Consider the following 22,927-nt stretch of genomic DNA (forward strand, 5'->3'; position numbering starts at 1 on the left):
TTGTGGTGATGGTTGTGCAACTGTTTACATTTACTAAAAATCATCGAACTATACATTTAGAGTGAGTAAACGTTATGATATATAAATTGTACTTCAATAAAGCTGGTAAAAAATAAAATTCGGCCAGGCACAGTGGCTCATTTTGTGAGCCTGGGGCGAGCAGATCGCTGGGCTTAGTAATTATTTGATCCCAGGAGGTCGAGGCTTTGTAGTGAACCTCTTCGCGCTACTGCACTCCAGCTTGGGCGAGAGAGCGAGACCCAGTCTCAAAAAAAAAAAAAATCAAAATTTGTGGAATGAGAAAATTATGTGTCTTCCTCCACGGGATTGTAAACTCTATGAGAAGCGCTATATCCCCAAGATCCTAGAAGATTAATCAGCACCTAGTAGGTGTGGAACAAACGTCTTACCTAAACAGCGAGTCAATGAACCAGGGAGTAGAGGAAGAAGCTTTCCCTGAGATCCCGGCTAGGCAGTTTCCGGGTCCGCCTGTCGCTCAGCCAGGAAAGTCACAGAGAGACGAGCCCGGCCATTGGCCAGTGGAATGTCCAGGGGCGGGGCAGCGAGCGAGCGCGAAGCAATCCTGAGGCGGTCTCGGGGGCGGGGCTCCTAAGGGGCGTGGCCGTGCAGGGGCGGGCTCCGAGGGTGGGGAGGGCGCTTGCGCACTGCTGCTGCCGCTGTCGCCGCGGAGCCAGGAGGGAAAGCGATGGCTGGGCCCGCGTGGATCTCCAAGGTGAGCGCTGGCAGGCCGGCGTGTGGCAGGGAGGCTGGTCGCAAGGGCTGGCAGGAGAGCCGGCCGCGTACCGGGTGTGGGCGGGCGCGCAGGCCAGACAGGGTGGCGGTGGCGGCCCGCGGGGTCAGCTTGGGAGCCGGTCCTGGCCGCCCGTGCCCCGCGCTCCGTGGCCGGCTCGCAGTTTATGGGCCGCCCCGGGCCCGGTCAGCAGCGCAGAGGCGGGGACGGCGTCAAGGTCAAGGCGGGGGGCGCCGGTCCTGCTCCTGCGGAGACCCGGCTGCCGTCACCCGCATCCTCCCGGGCCAGAGTCCAGGCTTCGCGCCGAGCCCGGGAAAGTCACGGGAACCTCTGCCCTGGCTGCGGCCCTGCTGCCGGACTGATCCTCTCAGCAACGCCCAGACCTCTCATCCGCTGTCTCTGCGGCTCTTGGCCGGGGAACCGCAGGTGCCACGGGCACTGGCGTTGAGCTTGGGAGGTTTTCCCAGGTGAGAGAATCCTGGGGCCCTTTTCCCTATCAGATTGTTTTCCCTTTGGCGCTCATCCCAGTCAGACCTCTAGTGCTCTTGTAGCTATTTCCCCTTCAGAGGATATAGGGCATCTTACACCTTGGAATTACCATCTGAACCTTCAGAGAGAGACCAGGAGAGCCTTCCTTTTACCTTTCATTGGTGGGAATTCTGCAATCTGGAACGCTTTAGCTCTCCTTGACAGCTCAGATGCCGGAGCTGGAAAGGGTTTTAGATCATCTATGCGGTTCCTTAGCTTCTCAGTGGACCTAACCTGTGCCTGAAGAAGAACTTGCTCAAGGTCACACAGGAGGTCGGTGTCAGCTGGGAGAGGAACCTAGGTGTCTTGGTTCCCATTTCCCAAGGTCACATAACAAATTATGGGTACAGGCCATCAGGCCTCAAGTCTCCTGTTGCTATGAAAGGGTGGTCCCCTAGAAATCCATAAACAATTTAACGTTTTTCTATAAGTTTGATACTACTTTTCTCTCTTTTTTTCGGTTTAAAGAGAGGTCCAGAGATGCACTGTTATTTAATGAAAAGATCTCTGTACTGGCATTTAGGAGTCCCAGATTTAAATCCTAGCAATGCCACTGATTGACTATGTGACCCTAAGTAAATTGCTAAACATCTCTAAGCCTTAATATGCCCATCTGTGAATATCTATACTTAACATCACGGAGTTGTTTGAGTATTAAATAAAATAATGTATGCGAAAGCACTTGGTATTTACGGAAGGAACACAAAAATCTGAAGCTTTCTTATCAATATGTTTATCTGTCATCCAACAGACAGTGGTTTTCATGGGCATCATTAACTGGTTTTTGTTTTTTGTTTTTTTTTTTGAGACGGAGTCTCGCTCTGTCGCCCAGGCTAGAGTGCAGTGTCGCGATCTCTGCTCACTGTAAGCTCCGCCTCCCGAGTTCACGCCATTCTCCTGCCTCAGCCTCCGAGTAGCTGGGACTACAGTCGCGCACCACCACGCCCGGCTAATTTTTTGTAGTTTTAGTAGAGACGGGGTTTCACTGTGTTAGGATGGTCTTGATTTTCTGACCTCGTGATCCGACCGCCTCGGCCTCCCAAAGTGCTGGGATTACAGGCGTGAGCCACCGCGCCCGGCGTTAACTGGCTTTTTTGTTCAATAACTAGATTCTACTTTGTCACGCTCTTCAGACCCAGATTTGCTTGTGTTGATAAGGCTTATGTCACATTTGCTCCTAAAAGTAAAGCAACTTCTGTGTCACTGTGAAAACTGAACTCAGTCCTTTAATCTCTGAACTTACATTAAATACCCAATTCATCTTTGGTAGGTACATTTGCCTTCACAGTGAGGCACTAAAGCAACACTTGATAATGATTGTGCTGGTAAATTTGTTTTGCCTTTAGTGTGATCTGCACGAAAAAACCCTCATAGTAGGTATTCAGAAAGTGTTGGGTTGTGGAGTCAGACGGTGAGGTTCTCTGACATGTACTCCCTGTGTGACCTTTGGCAGAGTCATTTGACTACTGGGCCAGCTTCTCACTTTAGGGATTGGAGCAGAAGGTGGCTCAGAGGCTGACCCCAAGATGGTGGAGGTGCAGAACTGGATGCCGGTTTCAATCAGGACAGTTCCTCTGTTGAGTTTACATTTAAGATTGATTGTTTGTGGCCAGGCATGGTGGCTCATGCCTGTAACTCTAGCACTTTGGGAGGCCACGGCGGGCGGATCACTTGAGGTGGAGAATTCAAGACCAGCCTGGCCAACATGTTGGAACCCCATCTCTACTAAAAATACAAAAATTTGCTGGGTGTGGTGGCGTGCTCCTGTAATCCCAGCTACTCAGGAGGCTGAGGCAGGAGAATCGCTTGAACCCAGGATGTGGAGGCTGTGGTAAGTGGAGATCATGCTCTTACCTGGGTAACAGCAAGACTCTGTCTTTAAAAAAAAAAAAGGTTTTTTTTTTTTTAAACGCATCTCAGAACCTGTGTACAACATTATTTACATGTTTTTAAGTTGGAGCCCGGAGGTAAAAAAAGGAAATGAGTTACGGATTAAGATGGCCCACGACCTGAAGTCCAAAGTTCAGGGTTTTGGTCCAGGCTCCATCAACCTGGCTTCAGTTTCCTCATCTGAAAAGTGCCACTAATGCCTATCTGTACAGGTTTTATATAAATAAAATGATGTGAGATATATATATATATATATATGTATATGAGTATATGAGTATTCTATACAGTAGAAATCCTGCCGTCTCAGCCTTCCATGGAGCTGGGACTACTGGTGTGTGCCACCATACCGGCTAATATTTAAAATTTTTTTGTAGAGGTAGGGGTCTCACTCTGTTGCCTAGGCTGATTGGTCAGATCTTCTGTCACAAAGACATAAGCTAGTTTTGTGTGAATGTCTTTTTCCTCTTTTTTGGGCTGGGAGAGGAGAAAGAACTCATGTCACTTTTTTTTTTTTTTTTTTTTTTTTGAGACAGAGTTTCGATCCTGTTGCCCAGGCTGGAGTGGAATGGCATGATCTTGGCTCACTGCAACCTCCACCTCCCAGGTTCAAGTGATTCTCCTGCCTCAGCCTCCCAAGTAGCTGGGATTACAGGCGCCCACCATCACACCCGGCTGATATTTGTGTTTTTAGTAGAGACAGGGTTTCACCACATTGGCCAGGCTGGTCTTGAACTCCTGACCTCAGGTGATCCACCCGCCTCAGCCTCCCAAAGTGCTGGGATTACAAGCCTGAGCCACTGCACCCGGCCTTCTTTTTTTTTTTTAATAGAGTTTTGCTCTTGTCGCCCAGGCTGGAGTGCAATGGCGCGATCTTGGCTCACTGCAACGTCTGCCTCCCGGGTTCAAGTGATTCTCCTCCCGCAGCCTCCTGAGTAGCTGGGATTACAGGCATGTGCCACCACGCCCGGCTAATTTTGTATTTTTAGTAGAGACAGGGTTTCTTCATGTTGGTCAGGCTGGTCTTGAACTCCTGACCTCAGGTGATCTGCCCGCCTCAGCCTCCCAAAGTGCTGGGATTACAGGCGTGAGCCACGGCACCCAGCCTCATGTCAGTTTTATTCTCTGTCTGTCACAAAGTAACCTTTAAAGGGTGGTTTGGGAAATTTTATTTTACTTAAAGTTCTGGGTCGTTGTGATGACTTAGGTGCAGTACTACTTTATTCTAAGATCATGCAAGAGTGATGACAAACATGGAAAAGAAGATCATTGCAAGTATTAATGCTCTTTGCTGGGTTGGAAACTCTTCAGGTAGAGATGTGACTGAGGCTGGACTCAGTTTCTTTTGTTTTTAATTATTGATTACCTTCTATGAGCCAGGGACTGTTCTAGACACTAGATACAACAGTGAACAAAACACAAATCCTTACGCTCCTGGGTTTCCATTGCTGCCCCCAGCATACGCAGGTAGGATGGGTTTACATGTTAAAATCAGTCATTTTGGTCTGGTCCTTTTCATTCTTTTTTTTTTTTTTTTTTTTTTTTTGATCCGTTACCCAGGCTGGAGTGCAGAGGCTGATTTTCATAGCTCACAGAAACCTCAAACTCCTGGGCTCAAGCAGTCCTGAGCTCAAGCCGACTCAGCCTCCCACGTAGCTGAGACCATTGGTGTGCGCCACCATACCTGGCTAATTTTGTAGAGACAGGGTCTCACTTTGTTGCCCAGGCTGGTTGGTTGGGTCTTCTGTCACAAGGACATGAGTTTTGTGTGAATGTCTTTTCCTTCTTTTTTGTTCAGGGAGAGAAGAAAGGACACGTGCCCATTTTCTTGTCACAAAGTAGCCTTTAAATGGCCTCCCTTCTAATAGCCCACTCGCTGGTGGATGAATCATGCCCTAGGATTAACATTTTGGCCAATGGTTTTGGCATAGAGTATTCTTTTGGATTTGGCCGTGTCTTATTTTCAACGCAGAGTCATCACTATAGATACCAGAAGATTAGAGAATAAAATTCATTCATACCTTTTTTGGCTATTGGTTGTTAGATGCCAATAAATATTTCAGCAAAGGTTCGGACCCCAGAAAAAAATATCAAGACAGGATACAACAAATGTGTCTTTGCTCATGTATCTAGCAGGAGAAAAAGTTGCTTTTAAAAAAATTTAATGCGGCTGGCTGTGGTGGCTCATGCCTGTAATTCCCCAGCACTCCTGGGTGTCCAAGGTGGGTGGATCACCTGAGGTCAGGAGTTTGAGACCAGCCTGGCCAACATGGAGAAACCCCATCTCTACTAAAAATACAAAAAGCTTAGCTGGGCGTGGTGGCGCATGCCTGTAATCCCACCTACTTTCGGGAGGCTGAGGCAGGAGAATCGCTTGAACCCGGGAGGTGGAGGTTGCAGTGAGCCGAGGTTGCACCATTGCACTCCAGCCTGGGCAACAAGAGTGAAACTCTGTCTCAAAAAAAAAAAAAAAAAAAAAAAAATTAATGCATTTTAATACCTTTGGTCTATGTAGATTCTTTTTTTATATTGTTTATAGTAATGTAGTATGACTTTGTACCTGTTCTCAAGGACTAAGTTATTAAAGTTTATAATAAACCTTTAAAATTTATATTTCTGGTATATGATAATGTTAATTGGAGAGAAAAAAAAAAAAAAAAACACGTACCAGTGGTAATATCTTGGTGTGGTGGGATTACTGGGTAACTTTTATTTTATTTTTTGTATCTTTTCCTAGTCCCAGCAAACTGACAGTAATGACCACATTACCTATATTATCAGAAGAAACAATAATTTATTTAAAATCTTTATTCTGTATGGCATGGGCATCAGATGGTATTAAATAAACTTTCTTAGATTTTACTATAAAGTGTAATTTCTTAATATTCACAGAATAGATACAATGTATAATTGAAGGAGCACTGGACCAGGAGTCAGAAGACCTGTATGTGGGTTTCCATTTTGCCAATTATTCGCTGTGTGACCTTAGGCAAATCCTCTTCTTTGGGACCAGTGTCTTCCCTTATGAAATAAGCAAGTTGCCAGGTGTCGTGGTGCACACCTGTAATCCCACCTACTCAGGAGGCTGAAGCAAGAGGGTCACCTGAGCCCGGGAGCTGGAGGCTGTAGCGAGTTATGATTGTGCCTTTGAATAGTCACTGCACTCCATCCTGGGCAACCTAGGGAGACTCCGTCTCAAAAAGCCTAAAACAACAAGAAATAAGTGAGTTGTGCTCTGGATTTCATGAGGAACATCCTGGCTCTAAAATTAATAGTTATTTTCTTAGAGTATATGTTACCCTTAAATTGACCTGATGGTCAAGAATGTTGGCACAAAATGATCCACTCATCTGAGAAAAGTCCGTATGTTTGAGCTGAAAAAGTAGTTTTATTCTACCTTCAACATCTTTTATTTGACAACTTATATTAGTTAAATTGACTTTGAAATATATAGTACTTAGGTTGTCAATCTAAAATAAAAATTTGAGTATTTAGGCTTTCAAATCTGAGTTAGCTTGCCACATTGAGCTAATACATGAGATTTGTATTCCTGGGAAGCTACTGAATATATCTGTGCCAAGTTGCAGCATTACCAACCATCAGGACTTCCTCGCTCTTCTTTACTGTGTGTGGTTTAATTCTGTGCATGATGTCTCTCTGTTGATATTAATATAGGTCTCTCGGCTGCTGGGGGCATTCCACAACCCAAAACAGGTGACCAGAGGTTTTACTGGTGGTGTGAGTATAATTATGTCTTTTATTTTTTCCTTTTAGAAGTTTCTCAAGAAAGATGCTCTAATATATTTATTACATAGCATTTTATCTCCATTCATTTAAAATTAGGGAAAATTGGCCATATTTATAATGTATGTTGAAATTATTGACTGACATGCACAAATCTATTAGGTTACTTGCACATTTGAAAGAATTGTCTGACAGCTGGCTATGTAAGTTTGTCACATTAATATCTTGAAGGAGCCTTATTAAAAATAGATAGAAAGTACCCTTGAGCCTGTTATTTTATTTCACAATCTTGTTTCGGTGAGACAGCTTTTTTCAAAACTTGTACAAGTTGAGAGAAAATTGTTGAGAAGCTTCAAAACCTGCTTTGCGTTGTTATTTTATGAGCTTCCCTAAACCCAGTAGATGGAATGCCAATTAGGAATGCCTCGAACATCTATAAGCCCTATAGGCTTGTACTTTCCTTATATAGGCTTTGTAGACTATCGCAGTAGTAGATCATCTGTTGTTCATTAAATCTGCTGCTTTTAGAATTCCCAGCATCAGAGTTCTGTGCTTTAAAAGCTGATACCACATTTTTGGAACATTCTAAGACTGTGGGTCAGTGACTTCCTATTTGTTTTTAATTCCCGCCCCCGCCTTTTACGGAATCTGATTTGGATTTCATAATTCCTATACTCCCATATAACATCTATGCCATGTAAGATTTATAAGACCATAGTACTTTTTTTCCCCCATTTACTTTCTGTATTGTGGAAGAAAAGTAGATTTTCTGTTGACTTGATGACATTTATTATTACATGTTGGGAGAACAGGAAGAAGCAGCCAAAGCGTTCTTTTGGCTCTGCTTATGCCAAGAATGCAGGATAGGGCTTGCACTTCAGGCTCGAGGGTAGCCATGCTAGCATTTCAAACGCATTCTGAAAGCGAATAAGATGATCATTGCTGTCTGCTATTATTTAATTTTCAGGCTATTTATTTGAAAAAAAAAATTTGCTTGATGGAGGAGATTATTTTTGAAGAAATAAGAGAATATATTTATTTTTTTAAAGATTTCTTCAACCTGAGAAAACTGGTATGAGCCTTAGCCCTGTCTAAGACTGAGGTGGGAGACTGAGGTGGGAGACTTGCTTAAGGCCAGGAGTTCGAGGCTGCAGTGAGCTGTGGTCACACCTGTGAGTAGCCACTGCGCTCTTGCCTGGCAACGTAGTGAGTCCTCATCTCTAAAACATAAAAACTGAAAATTAGAAAGATGAAAAAAATAAAAATGTCTCTTCAGTTGTACAGAAAAAAATCAGAAATAATTAGTCCACCAATCTGGGCAGACAATCATTGGAAGCAAAGGACCAAGGAAACTTGAATTAGTGATTTTTTTTAAATGCAGTTCAAGCAACTAGAATTGAAAAAAAGCCAAGCCCCTAGGTGGGGTGAAGTCCCAAGAAAATAAAATATATGGTTCCCAAATGGAAAAAGAGGTGCTGATCTTCTCCTTACATATTTTTATTTCTGCGTTTGAAATGCTGGCTTCGTTTTGCCTGAAGCCTTAGAGTAAATCATTGCTGTTACATTATAAAAACAATAATTGTCATTCTAAGTGTGACTCAGGCTTTGCAGGTATGATGACGGATACTATTCTTTTTAGTTGCAGATCAACTTTGCCAAGCTTATGTAGATTACTCTTAGATTTAAGCAGACAGTTTTATAGAGGAACTAAGAAAAAAAATGGAAGCTCTCTTGATAAAAAGTCTGATTTTCCCTGAGTACCAAAACAGACCTCAGTAATATTTTAGAAATGTGTCTGAAAGTGTTTTGCAAGACTGAAGAAGAAGTTGCATGAGAAGCTTTCCGGGATCACAATGAGAAGGAAAGGAAAACACTTGCCTTCATGAGAAACCCTCTAAATTTTAGTGAGAGAATATGGTTAATTTTTTGTTGTTGTTGTCTTTGGTTTTAAAGGTTTGAATTAATTGGTCTCTTTGCAGCTTGTCTGAAAAGAAATAGCAATTAGGAAATCTACTTGATAGTTTAATTTATTTTTGTTTAAGTAAAGAGTATCATTTGGGTTCTTTTTAAAACCTCTGAACTCAGGTAAGAGCAGGATTGCAGAGTCTCTGTCTGTTGATTCCTGCCTCCCCTTTGATGACCCTGGGGGAGGTATATCTGTTTTCTTAACAACATTTGAATCTCTCTGAGACATCTCAGAAAGTGGATTTCTCTGTCAAAATATTCTTTTTTAAGCCTTCAAAAATAAAAATTCTTACTGTCTTCTTTGATGATTTCTTATGTTCAGGTTCAGACGGTAACTTTAATTCCAGGAGATGGTATTGGCCCAGAAATTTCAGCTGCAGTTATGAAGATTTTTGATGCTGCCAAAGTAAGTGGGCTTAAAAAATACATTTAATGATGATTCACTGAAAAGTTTTCTTAGCCAGTTGGATTCTGTGAACTTTTAGGATGCATTGTACACATTTCTATGAAATTTAGTAAGGTCTGTTGTTCATCTCCACAGATTGTCACTTTAACAGTGTGTATCTCAGTGTTTGCTACTGCCTTTCTTTCCTTCCTTCCTTCCTTCCTTCCTTCCTTCCTTCCTTCTTTCCTTCCTTCCTTCCGTCCTTCCTTCCCTCCCTCCCTCCCTCCCTCCTTCCTTCCTCCTTCCTTCCTTCCTTCCTTCCTTCCTTTTCTTTCTCTCTTTCTCTCTTTCTTTCTTTCGATGAGGTCTCGCTCTATTCCCCAGGCTGGTCTTGAACTCTAGGGCTCAAGCGATCCTCCCACCTTCACCTCCCAAAGTGCTTGGATTATAGGCATGAGCCACCGCACCTGGCTGGCTGCTCCTATTGTTGATAGTTTAAACTCCTGCGTTGGCATCAGTTATATGTAAAGTAATCAAAGTAGTACTGTAGTATTTGTGGATCTTTAAGTCCTGCTTGGGTTTGAGATCTTTTAAGCCCTGCCAAATCACCCACCTTTTTGCAAAAAAAAAAAAAAAAAAAGACTAGAATTGATGTTTCAAAAATCTATATAGGCGCTTTTGAAATAATCTCTTTAAAATAAAGTTTTTGATGTGTTATCAAGAATGGAGTGTTATTACTTCTAACAGCTGAGCCTTTGATACAGGTAGATAATTTTAAAATTCTGTAAGTGGATTCAGCTGTAAGCTGCTTGTGACCAGCACTGTGTCTGTCTCTGAACTTCTGTCCTAGGACATGCTCAGTGTGCTGGCTGTTAAATGTGTGTGTACACACATGAAGGATGTAGGTAGAGAGAAAGGGATGTTTGTTTATACCTTCAACTGATACATTCATAGGTTATGCAATACATATATATATATATGGGATCTGATTTGGATTTCATAATTCCTATATTCCTATATATATATTCCTATACTTCATATATATATTTCTATACTTCATATATATATATATATATATATTTTTTTTTTTTTTTTTTGAGACAGAGTTTTGCTCTTGTTGCCCAGGTTGAAGTGCAGTGGAGCGATCTTGGCTCACTGCAACCTCTACCTCCTGGGTTCAAGTGATTCTTCTGTCTCAACTTCCCAAATAGCTGGGATTACAGGCACATGCCACCACACCTGGCTAATTTTTGTATTTTTAGTAGAGATGGGTTTCATTATATCGGTCAGGATGATCTCGAACTCCTGACCTCAGGTGATCTGCCCACCTTGGCCTCCAGGATTACAGGTGTGAGCCACTGGGCCTGGCCTATATATATATTTTTAAAAATATAATATTGTTTTTTAAAAACGGCTTTATCAAGATACAATTCATCCTTTTATTTATTTTTTATTTTTATTTTTCATTTGTTTTGAGACATTGTTTCACTCTTAATGCACAGGCTGGGGTGCAATGGCGTGATCTTGGCTCACTGCAACCTCTGTCTCCCAGGTTCAAGCTATTCTCCTGCCTCAGCCTCCCGAGTAGCTGGGATTACAGGTGCCCGTGACCAAACCCAGCTAATTTTTGTATTTTTAGTAGAGGCGGGGTTTCACCATGTTGGCCAGGCTGGGCTAGAACTCCTGACCTCAGGTGATCTACCCACCTTGGCTTCCCAAAGTACAGGGATTACAGGCATTGAGCCACCACGCCGGGCCTAATTCATCCTTATAAAGTGCACCTTTCAATCCAGTGGTTTTTAGTACATTCACAGAGTCATGCAGCCATCACCACAATCTAATTTTGGACCATTTTCCTCACCCGAAAAGAAACCCCATACCCTATGCAGTTGCTCCCCATTTCGTCTCTCTCTCTCCCTACCTCCTCCCCCTTTTTCCTCCCCAGCCCTAGGCAGCCAACCACTCATCTACTTTCTATATCTATAGGTTTGCCTATTTGGGACATTTCATATAAATAGAATCTTATATGGTCTTTTATGATTGGCTTCTTTCACTTAGCATGATGTTTTTAAGTTTCATCCATGTATCAGTACTATATAATGTTTCTGTGAACCATATTCCTCTGTTCTTTATGATACTCTAATTATAGCCACTCTTTTTTTTTTTTTTTTTTTTTTTTTGAGACGGAGTCTCGCTCTGTCGCCCAGGCTGGAGTGCAGTGGCGCGATCTCGGCTCACTGCAAGCTCCGCCTCCCGGGTTCATGCCATTCTCCTGCCTCAGCCTCCCGAGTAGCTGGGACTACAGGCGCCCACAACCGCGCCCGGCTAATTTTTTGTATTTTTAGTAGAGACGGGGTTTCACCGTGGTCTCGATCTCCTGACCTTGTGATCCGCCCGCCTCGGCCTCCCAAAGTGCTGGGATTACAGGCGTGAGCCACCGCGCCCGGCAATTATAGCCACTCTTAAGAGCCCTTGTGAAAAACAAATAAGTGGGCAGGTGGTGGCTGGGAGTGATGACTGGGCACAGGTAATGTGGAGAATTCCTCTGGGCCTGCTAGAGAATGACATCTCTTCTTGCATGCCAGGAACTTTCTGGACCTTTACTGTTTTTAGCAGTCGCATCCAAAGTTGAAAAAGGGCTGAGCATGGTAGCTCACATCTGTAATCCCAGCACTTTGGGAGGCTGAGGTGGGCAGATCACCTGAGGTCAGTAGTTTGAGACCAGCCTGGCAAGACCCCGTCTCTACAAAAAAAAATACAAAAAATGTTAGCTGGGTGTGGTGACGTGCGCCTGTAATCCCAGCTACTTGGGAGGCTGAGGCAAGAGAATCGCTTGAACCTGGGAGGCGGAGGTTACAGTGAGCCAAGATCATGCCACTGCACTCTAGCCTGGTCAACAGAGCGGGACTCTGTCTCAAAAACAAAGTTGAAAGTTGAATAAGTTTGTTCATCATTGCAGTATGAATGTCAGTTTCCTTTAAGTCTCTCTCTCCAGCTCACTGTGCTCTGTAATGTGGCATCTAGGCACCTATTCAGTGGGAGGAGCGGAACGTCACTGCCATTCAAGGACCCGGAGGAAAGTGGATGATCCCTTCAGAGGCTAAAGAGTCCATGGATAAGAACAAGATGGGCTTGAAAGGTAGCACTGAAGTAGAGACCGGGGTTTTTACAGATTTCCGCTACAGGGGTTACATAGTTTTGAAAATTTATGCATTTAAACTGAATAAGGCCTGGCCTTCTGTGAAAGTAAAGCCATTCTTTTATGAAGAAACTACTCACAGTAAGATGCTTTATTCATTTGGGATATTTTTTTCCCCCAGTAAAAGCATTAAAGTATTACTGGATGATGCCAAATAACAGTATCTCTATTTAATCTTGAACTATATGTATCTTTTGCTTAATTTTTACATTTGTATATTTATTTATTTATTTTAATTATTTTTTGCGACAGAGTCTCGCTCTGTCGCCCGGGCTGGAGTGCAGTGGTGTGATCACAGCTCACTGCAGCCTTGACCTCCTGAGCTCAAGCGATCCTCTCACCTGAGCCTCCCGAGTAGATGGGACTACAGGTGTGCCACCATGCCCAGCTAATTTTTAAAAAAGTTTTTTTAGAGATTCGGTCTCACTATGTTTCCCAGGCTGATCTGGAATACCTAAGCTCAAGCAATCCTTCTGCCTCTGCCTCCCAAAGTGCTGGGTTTACAGGCCTGACTGAGCCACTGTGCCTGGCCTACATTTTTATCATTATTTTAATTAATACATGTTTAAGGCCATGATTCAAAAATATTAGCATGGGGTAGATTTAAATTCAGCATAAGCTTTATTTTTATATTTTTTGAGAGTCTTGCTCTGTCGCCCAGGCTGGAGTGCAGTGGCGTGATCTCGGCTCACTATAACCTCTGTCTCCCAGGTTCAAGCTATTCTCCTGCCTCAGCCTCCAAGTAGCTGGGACTACAGGCACGCACAACAATGCCCAGCTAATTTTTGTATTTTTAGTAGAGACAGGGTTTCCCCATGTTGGCCAGGCTGCTCTTGGACTCCTGACCTCAAGTGATCCGCCTGCCTTGGCTTCCCAAAGTGCTAGGATTACAGGCCTGAGCCACCGCGCCCGGCAAGCATAGGCTTTAAAACCACAGACAGAACCAACATTGAATCTCATCTCTGCTACTTACTGGCTAGAAGGCTTGGGCAAATTTTTTATTCTTAGTTTCTTTTTTCTTTTTTCTTCATTTTCAAATGACAGTAACAGAGTTGCTGTTGTACAGGTTGATGGTAAAGATTAGATCATGTCAAGCACATGATTACAATGCTTGATCTTCAGGAAGTTCTTAAGATAAGAAATGCAGTTCATGTTTCAGAAAGCTCCCATGAGGAAGTTTTCCTCCTTCATTTGAGTCTCAGGTAGAGAGTGAATTAGAGGCAGAACACATTTCACAAGGTAGCCTAGGTGGGTTAGTAGGTCACACCTGAGACCAGAATGCCTTCTAGTGTCATCTGAGTTTTCTTCTGTATAACAGGCCCTTTGAAGACCCCAATAGCAGCCGGTCACCCATCTATGAATTTACTGCTGCGCAAAACATTTGACCTTTATGCAAATGTTCGACCATGTGTCTCTATCGAAGGCTATAAAACCCCTTACACTGATGTAAATATTGTGACCATTCGAGAGAACACAGAAGGAGAATACAGTGGAATTGAGCATGTGGTATGTTCACTCCAGATTCCTTTTTATTCCTGCTTGGACTGCTTTCTGTGCATCTGGGACCCCAGAGACAGAACTGCTTTATCTCTGTGAGGAGTTGTGGGTGTTTGTCTTGGTACCAGGTGTCTGGCTGACAGTACTCAAACAGATGTAAGGCATGGTGGTTCAGGTCACAAGCTTGGGAATATGCCCTCTGAATTTTGAATCCCTCACTTCACAGGTATGCTGTTCCGCAGGTGACTGTCCCTGCATCTCAGCTTTCTTCATCTGTGCAGTGGGGCTCATAATACCTCTTATGGCTGGAATTAATATGAACCCCATTGACATAGCAGTGTGTGTGATTACTCATGCTAGCTGGCACTGTGCAGGCCTGCCACAAATGTTACTGTCTACTCCCCACCCTCTGTCTCCCACGGCGTTGCTGTCACACGCTTTCCAGCGAGGCGGGACTTCCTCTCTTGCAGATCGTTGATGGAGTTGTGCAGAGTATCAAGCTCATCACCGAGGGGGCGAGCAAGCGCATTGCTGAGTTTGCCTTTGAGTATGCCCGGAATAACCACCGGAGCAACGTCACGGCGGTGCACAAAGCCAACATCATGTGAGCTCCTTGTGGGGACCAGCACCCCATCTTGCTTTGTTGTGGGAGAGCAGTGACAGGGCTTCCCTTTCTCCTCTTCAGCTTGCTCCTTGATTCCTAATATCTTTGAAAAAGAACCTTGTAACAATCCAAAGATCTGGCATCTCTCTTCTGTCAGTCTCCCCCCCCTTTTTTTTTTTTTTTTGAGACGGAGTCTCTTTGTGTTGCCCAGGCTGGAGTGCGGTGGCGCGATCTTGGCTCCCTAAAACCTCCGCCTCCCAGGTTCCAGCAATTCTCCTGCCTCAGCTCCCTGAGTAGCTGGGACTACAGGCCCATGCCACCATGCCTGGCTAATTTTTGTATTTTCAGTAGAGACGGGGTTTCACCATGTTGGCCAGGCTGGTCTCAAACTCCTGACCTTAGTTGATCCACTTGCCTTGGGCTCCCAAAGTGCTAGGATCACAGGCATGAGCCACTGTGCCCGGCCTGGAGTCTCCTGTTTACTGTGCCTCACTGGGCGAATGACAGGAGCAAATGAGGAGGGGATAGTGATTCAGGTCCTGGAAGCTTAAGGAGGGACTGAGGGTTATCAGGAAAGGAAGCTGGAGCCTCTGGGTCCCCAGATGCTGTGGCCATCAGCAGAGGCCACATAGCATACGTTTTAGAAGTGGAATAGTGGGAGGCTTAAAGTAGTGCTAACAATACCTGATGTGTTACTTTGGCCATTTAAATTCTCATTCAGAGGCTATTAAAGTCCTCTGAATATGTTAACAGTTTTCCTAACCTAAGAGAAGCATTGAACATGCAAAACAGTAAAACTATTTAAATTATTATGTTAACCTTTGAAAGCAGTTTTAATCATATTAGTGGATATTTCTTCATTCTTGTTAGACAACACTATAAAAATATAGTCTTCTCTATTATCATCAAACTATTTTATATTTTTACCCTTTTATACTTTCAGAAGGATCCTAAGACATTTTCAGCTTATATTTTATTAACTACCTAAGAAATAATTTTATTGTAATTGAGATCAGGTAGCTTGGCTTCTGGAACTTAAATTTCTCGAACTTACTTTACTTCTTTGATTTGATTCTTTTCTTTCTGTAAGACTTTTTTTTCAGCAGTTTTTATTTGATTAAATACAGGCGGATGTCAGATGGGCTTTTTCTACAAAAATGCAGGGAAGTTGCAGAAAACTGTAAAGATATTAAATTTAATGAGATGTACCTTGATACAGTATGTTTGAATGTAAGTATATATTCACACTTACCTGCTACTTTTTGTGGTGAATAGTGTGTGTGTTGTGGGGATGCAGATTTTGATTACTAAATGCACAAATGTATTCCTTGTAGATGGTACAAGATCCTTCCCAATTTGATGTTCTTGTTATGCCAAATTTGTATGGAGACATCCTTAGGTGAGTCTGGCTGCAACCTTTTTATTTTAGCCTATAATTTACTTATAAACATTCTAACATAATTATGGCTTAACATTTTCAATTGAGTATTATAAAATAAAGTGTTACAACGTATGAATTGAATTCTAACAATTCAGGTTGTGATATGAATTATTACATGTTGGGTGGCTTGTTCCTTCATTTATTTGCCAAATCATCACTGGGCTCTTTCTCCCTAATCATTAGCTCACTTTTCCCAGTTTTTAAATGTTTCATTGATTGACTGATTTCAAGGTTTTGTTATGTATAGCTAGGTAGGTGGGTGGTCGTTGTTACTATTTTTTGGTAACTTTTGACATCGTTTCAGACTTACAGAAAAGTTGTAAGAATGGCACAAAGAATTCCCTTGTACTCAACACCCAGATTCCACATTCCCCAGATGTCAGCATTTTATCACATTTACTTTATTACTCCTTCCCATTTTCCCTCCCTTCCTCCTTCCTCCCTTCCTCTTCCTCCTCTCCTCCTTTGTCTGTGCCTCTCTCTCTCTCTCTCTCTTTTACACACACACACACACACACACACACACACACACACAGTGAGAGAGAGAGATAAGATGTTGGCCAAATGATGATTTTCTAAGGCCATTTTTTCTGTATTTATGAGTTGGCACATAACTGTAAGAATGTTTTGCCTTCTTTTTATCTGTCAATATGGACATGGTTTTGTTTTTCTTTCTTTTTTTTTCTATGATAGAGTCTTGCTCTGTCTCTCAGGCTGGAGTGCAGTGGCACGATCTTGGCTCACTGCAACCTCCACCTCCCAGGTTCGAGTGTTTCTCCTGCCTCAGCCCCCTGAGTAGTTGGTATTATTACAGGTGCACACCACCACACCTGGCTAATTTTTGTATTTTTAGTAGAGACGGGGTTTCGCGATGTTGGCCAGGCTGGTCTCAAACTCCTGACCTCAAGTGATCTGCCCACCTTGGCCTCCCAAAGTGCTGGGATTACAGGTGTGAGCCACTGAGCCTGGCTGTGGACATGGTTTTCTGTTTTATTCAGTGATATATCCATCATCATAATCATGAATATTGATGCCTAGGTTGTCCTAACTTGGCTGGTGGGGATCCCTTCACCATGTCTCCTGTGTCCTTTTGATATATCCATCATCATAATCATGAATATTGATGCCTAGGTTGTCCTAACTTGGCTGGTGGGGATCCCTTCACCATGTCTCCTGTGTCCTTTTGACACGGCCCTTTGTTCTTTGAACCTTGCCTTGCTTTCTGACATAGTAAGCTGCTCGAGCTCATCTGTATTTTCCTAACCTTAGCCCTGGAATCAGCCATTTATCCAAGGAACGCTAGTTCCTTTTAGTGGAGAATGATAATTAAAAACTAAAATCTGGGTGCTAGGTGAGGTGTTTTATTTTTCAAAACATTCTTTGAAATGCTTTTCTTCCCCTAGTGACCTGTGTGCAGGATTGATCGGAGGTCTTGGTGTGACACCAAGTGGCAACATTGGAGCCAATGGGGTTGCAATTTTTGAGTCGGTAAGGACCCTGACACCTGAAACAGAATTCAGGTCAGAACAGCATGTGAACTCAGGAGGAGTTATCTGTATAAGTACGCTTTAATTCATTTTTCAAATTGTCAAAACAAAATGATGCTTTTTTTTTTTCTTGAGACGGAGTCTCGCTCCATCACCCAGGCTGGAGTGCAGTGGTGCGATCTTGGCTCGCTACAACCTCTGCCTCCCAGGTTCAAGAGATTCTCCTGCCTCAGCCTCTCAAGTAGCTGGGATTACAGGTGTGTGCCACCACACCTGGCTAATTTTTATATTTTTAGTAGAGATGGGATTTCACCATGTTGGCCAGGCTGTTCTTGAACTCCTGATCTCAGATGATCCATCCGCCTTGGCCTCCCAAAGTGCTGGGATTACAGGTGTGAGCCATTGCGCCCAGCCTGTGTTTGTTATATGTACATATATATATGTTTGGTTTATCTCTTCATTTCCCTCCAGATATTTGTTATGTATCCTTCCTTCCTTAAAGTATTTTACCAAAAATTGACTGAAAAAGATTGTTGGTCTATATTTTTATGCTTAAAAAAAATTAGTTTAGCTCTTTATTTCTCCAAGTCTTTATTTATTTATTTATTTTTGAGTTGGGGCCTTGTTCTGTCACCCAGGCTGGAGTACACTGGTGTGATCATAGCTCACTGCAGGCTTGAACTGCTAGGCTTAAGCAATCCTCCTGCCTCAGCCTCCCAAGTAGCTGGCACTGTAGTCACATACCACCACACCTGGCTAATTTCTAATTTTTTTGTAGAAATGGGGTCTCACTATGTTTCCCAGGCTGGTCTTGAACTCCTGACCTCAAGTGATCCTCCTGGCCTATCAAAGTGTTGCGATTACAGGTGTGAGCTATCACGCCCAACCCAGACTTTATTTCTTCTGTCCGTATCAGATGAATTGCACGCAGTAGCTTTCAGTGCATGTTTTCTATTGCTGAGGAAAGATGATTAAGACTCCAGCTTCCCCAGAAGAGGACTGTTAGTTCTTGTCTCTCCCCTGATGATGCTACTTTTCCCAATGTGTAGGTTCATGGGACAGCTCCAGACATTGCAGGCAAGGACATGGCGAATCCCACAGCCCTGCTGCTCAGTGCCGTGATGATGTTGCGCCACATGGGACTTTTTGACCATGCTGCAAGAATTGAGGCTGCATGTTTTGCTACAATTAAGGATGGAAAGGTAACAGGAATCTTGATTTACTTGTGCTGGGTAAAATGCATTGCTTCCATGTGTTTTATCTGAGTAAAAGGGACAGTGACAGATAATAGTTCTCACGCGGACCCAAGCATTTGATGTTGAACAAGGATTCTTAATGTGAGTCCCAGATTGAATGGGGTATGTGTGCATATGTGTGCATTTTCTGAGGTGAGGATCTAGATATTTCATCCAAAAAAAGTTAAGAAGCACTGACATCAAGACATCAGTGTACAGTGGAAAGGTCAGTGGTTTGGGAGCCAGCATCAGGTACATGCCCAATTATCCTATTATTAGCTGTGTGACCTTGGCAAGGTGCATTGATTTTTTTTTTCTTTTTTTTTTTGAGACAGAGTCTTGCTCTGTCTCCCAGGCTGGGGTGCGGTGTCACAATCTTGGCTCGCTGCAACCTCCACCTCCCTGGTTCAAGTGATTCTCCTGCCTCAGCCTCCCTAGTAGCTGGGATGATAGGCGTGTGCCACCACGCTCAACTAATTTTTGTACTTTTAGTAGAGATGGGGTTTCACCATGCTGGCCAGGCTGGTTTCGAACTCCTGACCTCAAGTGATCCTCCCGCCCAGCCTCCCAAAGTGCTGGGATTACAGGCCTGAGCCACTGCACCCAGCCAGGTTCATTGATTTTTATAGACAACTTTTTCCTCTTCATAACAAACGTCTATTGAGTGTACCTTATAAGGTGTGAAGAATAACATGATGAATAGGGTAACATGCTGAGCCTCAAGGAGCTGGGAACCTAGTGGCAGATACAGATGCAGATGTGCCTCTAATACAATAGTCTTATATGTCACACTATGTGCATCTATAATACAAAAGCAATCCAGAAGTTTTATAAAAGTAATAACTAATATTAATTGAATACTTACACAACTTTCAAGTTCTTTATATATCTCAGCAAAGTTTTTCTATAACTCTTTGAAATAGATGCTATAATTCCATTTTATAGATGAGGAAACTGAGGTACAGAGAGATTAAATAATTTGTCCAAGGTTTTACAGCTCCTAAATGACCAAGTTGGTATTAACACCCAGTCTGGGTCTTACCCAACAAGCTTCTCTGCCTCCGTAAACAACTGTGGCCCGTGGAAGAAGTGTGGTGGGTTATTTCCGAAGTGAGAGGAGATAATGCACTTGAAGACTCATCCCTAATTTGAGGTCCTTTTTAACAAAAATTGTGAAAAATATGCATAACATAAAATTTACCATTTTAGCCATATTTAGGTATACAGTTCAATAATGTTAAGTACATTCACATTGTAATGTAACCATCACTGTCAGTCATCTCCAGAGCAGTTTCATTTTCTCAAACTGAGACTCTGCACCCATTAAACAGTAGCTTTCCCTTCCCCCTCCCATCCTCTGGCACCCGCCGTTCTGCTTCCTGTCTCTATGAATTTGACTACTCTAGGTACCTCATGTAAGTGGAATCATACAGCATTTGTCCTTTAAGTCTGGCTTATTTCACTTAGCATAGTATCTTCAAAGTTGGTCCCTTCTTTTAAAAAGAATTCTGTAATTTGAAATTATATCGTGATAGTCACATTGGAGGTCATATGATTTTCTTATTCTTTAAAGTTATATTTGGGAAGTTATAATCTACATCCCAGTAGGGAGGTGCCTGAATTACACAGTGAGCCCTTTTATTGTGTAGGATGGAAAGATAAAGAGAACTAAATATATTGGGGTCTGTATGCAGGAAAGAAAGGATAAGTTGGTAGAACAGATCGGTTGTATGGGAGGCTTTCTTTCCTAAAGAGGGAGGTTTAAGAGTTAATGATTTAGGCAGCTGTGGTGGTGCATGCCTATAGTTGCAGCTATAGGCTGAGGCAGGAGGATCACCTTAGCCTCCGAGTTCAAGACCAGACTGGGCCACATAATGAGACCCCATCTCTTTTTTAAAAAAGAAGAGTTAGTGATTTAAATATTTCCTTCGTATTTGTTTCCCAGCCTCCAAAAATAGATCAGATACAAAAATTAGTTGGGTATAGTGGCATGCACTTGTAATCCCAGCTATTCGGGAGGTTGAGGCAGGAGAATCGCTTGAACCCAGGAGGCAGAGGTTGTGGTGAGCTGGGATCGTGCCACTGCACTCCAGCCTGGGCAACAGAGTGAGACTCCATCTCAAAAAATAATAATAATAAAAACAAAAATAGATCAAAATATGTCTCAGGTCTATTCCTGAGACATATTTCCCAAGGATTTTTATGAAACTTCTTGTTTAGATTTGCTCTTATTTAAATATCCATGACCAACTAATCTGTATTAGGGTCCATTGTGTGAACAAAGGGAAAATTTTGGTAAAGCTCCCTTTGCATTGAGAGCGCCTTATTCTTTGCGGAGTGTGTTGTATACACTATGAGATTGGATCCCGATCCTCCTGGGCTGGGTAGATGGTGGTGGAGTGGTTCCTCACTTGGAAATGAGGAACTAAATGAAAGAGCAGCCAAGTAACTTGCCCAGGTGGCATCTCACTGAGGGCTTTAAAATCTTCTTGGTTTAGTTTAGTTTGTGGATACATCTTTTATTTTTGCTTTTTCCTTTTCTCAGAGCTTGACAAAAGATTTGGGAGGCAATGCAAAATGCTCAGACTTCACAGAGGAAATCTGTCGCCGAGTGAAAGATTTAGATTAATGCTTCTACGACTGGTATTTGCATCAGTCACTCTAAATGGACACCACATAAACCTCTATTTAGAATACCTACGTATGTATGCATTGGTTTACTTGTTTCTTGACAGTACATTTTTAGATCTGGCCTTTTCTTAATGAAATCTGCGCAAAAGATGCAGGTGGATGTCCCTAGGTCTGTTTTCAAAGAACTTTTTCCAAGTGCTTGTTTTATTTATTAAGTGTCTACCTGGTAAATGTGTTTTTTTGTAAACTCTGAGTGGACTGTATCATTTGCTCTTCTAAACCATTTTACACTTAAGTTAAAATAGTTTATCTTCAGCTGTAAATATCAGGATACAGAATTAATAAGAGAAAATGTCTAACTTTTTAAGAAAAACCTTATTTTCTTTGGTTGTTGAAAAACATAATGGAAATAAAACAGGATATTGATGTAATAGCACAAAATGACACTCTTATAAAACTAAATGGGCACAAGAGAAATTTCCTGGGAAAGTTCACATCAAAGAGTAAATGTGGTATATTTCTAAATGATATGGAAAATAGAGACAGATTTGTCCTTTACAGAAATTACTGATTATGAATAAAAACTTCAGATCCGAGAAATATATAATGAGAGATATAATTTTTGTTAATGACAAAGGTAATATATTGGATACAAAAACACAAATGTATTGCGCATTCAATTATTTTGTTGTCTTGAGATTTAATATTCTTTCCAAGAGCTTTTAATGAAGCAGAGAGCTAGTACTTCGTTTTCATTGGATACATTTTCAGCATCATGAGTTGTCACAGCCTCTGAGCCCCTGATCTTAAGCCAGAAGGGCTGAGTGTATTGTAAACTTATTCTTGCACGTTGCTGTTTGGGAATGGACCACACTACAGCTGGTAGTTCTGGGGGTGATACTGCTGAAAGACCTGAACACATGTATTTTGGCTGCAATTGAGGAACTCGGGATGCTGACTATTAATTTTGTATTTCAGCAACTGCCCCTTCTCTTATCCCAGAGCACCAATTACTGCCCTCTGCCTCAGCGGTACAAGATGACATTCCAAAGACTGGAGGCGACTCAGCCTGAGTTAATTCACAAAATTGTGCCATGCTGGGGCCTGAGCTTGGGCTTAGGCTTGGGCTCAGCTTTTGACCTTCAGGTGTCTCCTTTCCCTTCCTGCCTTCCTCTCCCTTATCCTCCGCTGCAGCATGATTTTCTTAATCTTCAGACACTCACTATTTTCATGAACAGTTACCCTCTGGCCCCACAACCAAAGACAACTCATGACCTCCCTTGGCCCTTGTGTAACATTGCAAACCTGTGGCTTTGCAAAATGTACCCAGGTCACAAGGGGATTTTTTTTTTTTTTAGCAATGATATTCCTGTCTGGGTCACTTTTTAAGCTTGTAAGCAGACTTATAATCTTAAATGTATTTTCCTTTGTTTAAGCTGCTGCTTTCTCTGTTTCATTGGCTTGAGCTAGTTATCAGTGGCTCTTGGGTTCAAAGTAATAAAGAATTCCAAAACTGATTGAGATGTTTGCTTTCTCTACCTGTTTCCTGTTCAGATGCCTTCGGTCATTTTGG

At 42.6% G+C, this 22,927-nt stretch overlaps 2 protein-coding genes across 5 annotated transcripts in view; both read left to right on the forward strand.

Annotated features, from left to right (window-relative positions):
• The window catches only part of CRABP1 (cellular retinoic acid binding protein 1), a 658,055-nt gene that overhangs the window by 450,223 nt on the left and 184,905 nt on the right, over window positions 1-22,927 (forward strand). The window lies entirely within an intron of this gene.
• IDH3A (isocitrate dehydrogenase (NAD(+)) 3 catalytic subunit alpha) lies at window positions 627-22,871 on the forward strand. 3 transcript variants are annotated; one of them, XM_050799996.1, is made up of 11 exons: window positions 627-733; window positions 6,842-6,904; window positions 9,198-9,281; window positions 12,285-12,399; window positions 13,778-13,965; window positions 14,427-14,560; window positions 15,688-15,790; window positions 15,895-15,959; window positions 17,405-17,489; window positions 18,538-18,690; window positions 21,269-22,871. In XM_050799996.1, exons 1-11 carry the CDS (start codon window positions 707-709, stop codon window positions 21,350-21,352), a joined length of 1,101 nt encoding a protein of 366 aa, XP_050655953.1. In that variant the 5' UTR covers window positions 627-706; the 3' UTR covers window positions 21,353-22,871. The 3 variants fall into 3 exon arrangements, with proteins under 3 accessions (XP_050655953.1, XP_050655955.1, XP_050655954.1); XM_050799998.1 differs by lacking the exon at window positions 627-733 and adding an exon at window positions 1,196-1,218; XM_050799997.1 differs by lacking the exon at window positions 627-733 and adding an exon at window positions 4,013-6,389.

The sequence above is a fragment of the Macaca thibetana genome, chromosome 7 (assembly GCF_024542745.1).
Source record: "Macaca thibetana thibetana isolate TM-01 chromosome 7, ASM2454274v1, whole genome shotgun sequence".
NCBI classification, from domain to species: domain Eukaryota; kingdom Metazoa; phylum Chordata; class Mammalia; order Primates; family Cercopithecidae; genus Macaca; species Macaca thibetana.

Coding starts and splice junctions, on each gene's coding strand:
- IDH3A (XM_050799996.1), top strand. CDS start 707: ATGGCTGGGCCCGCGTGGATCTCCAAG. Junction 734..6,841: donor GGCCCGCGTGGATCTCCAAG/GTGAGCGCTGGC, acceptor ATATTAATATAG/GTCTCTCGGCTGCTGGGGGC. Junction 15,960..17,404: donor TTGTATGGAGACATCCTTAG/GTGAGTCTGGCT, acceptor TTCTTCCCCTAG/TGACCTGTGTGCAGGATTGA.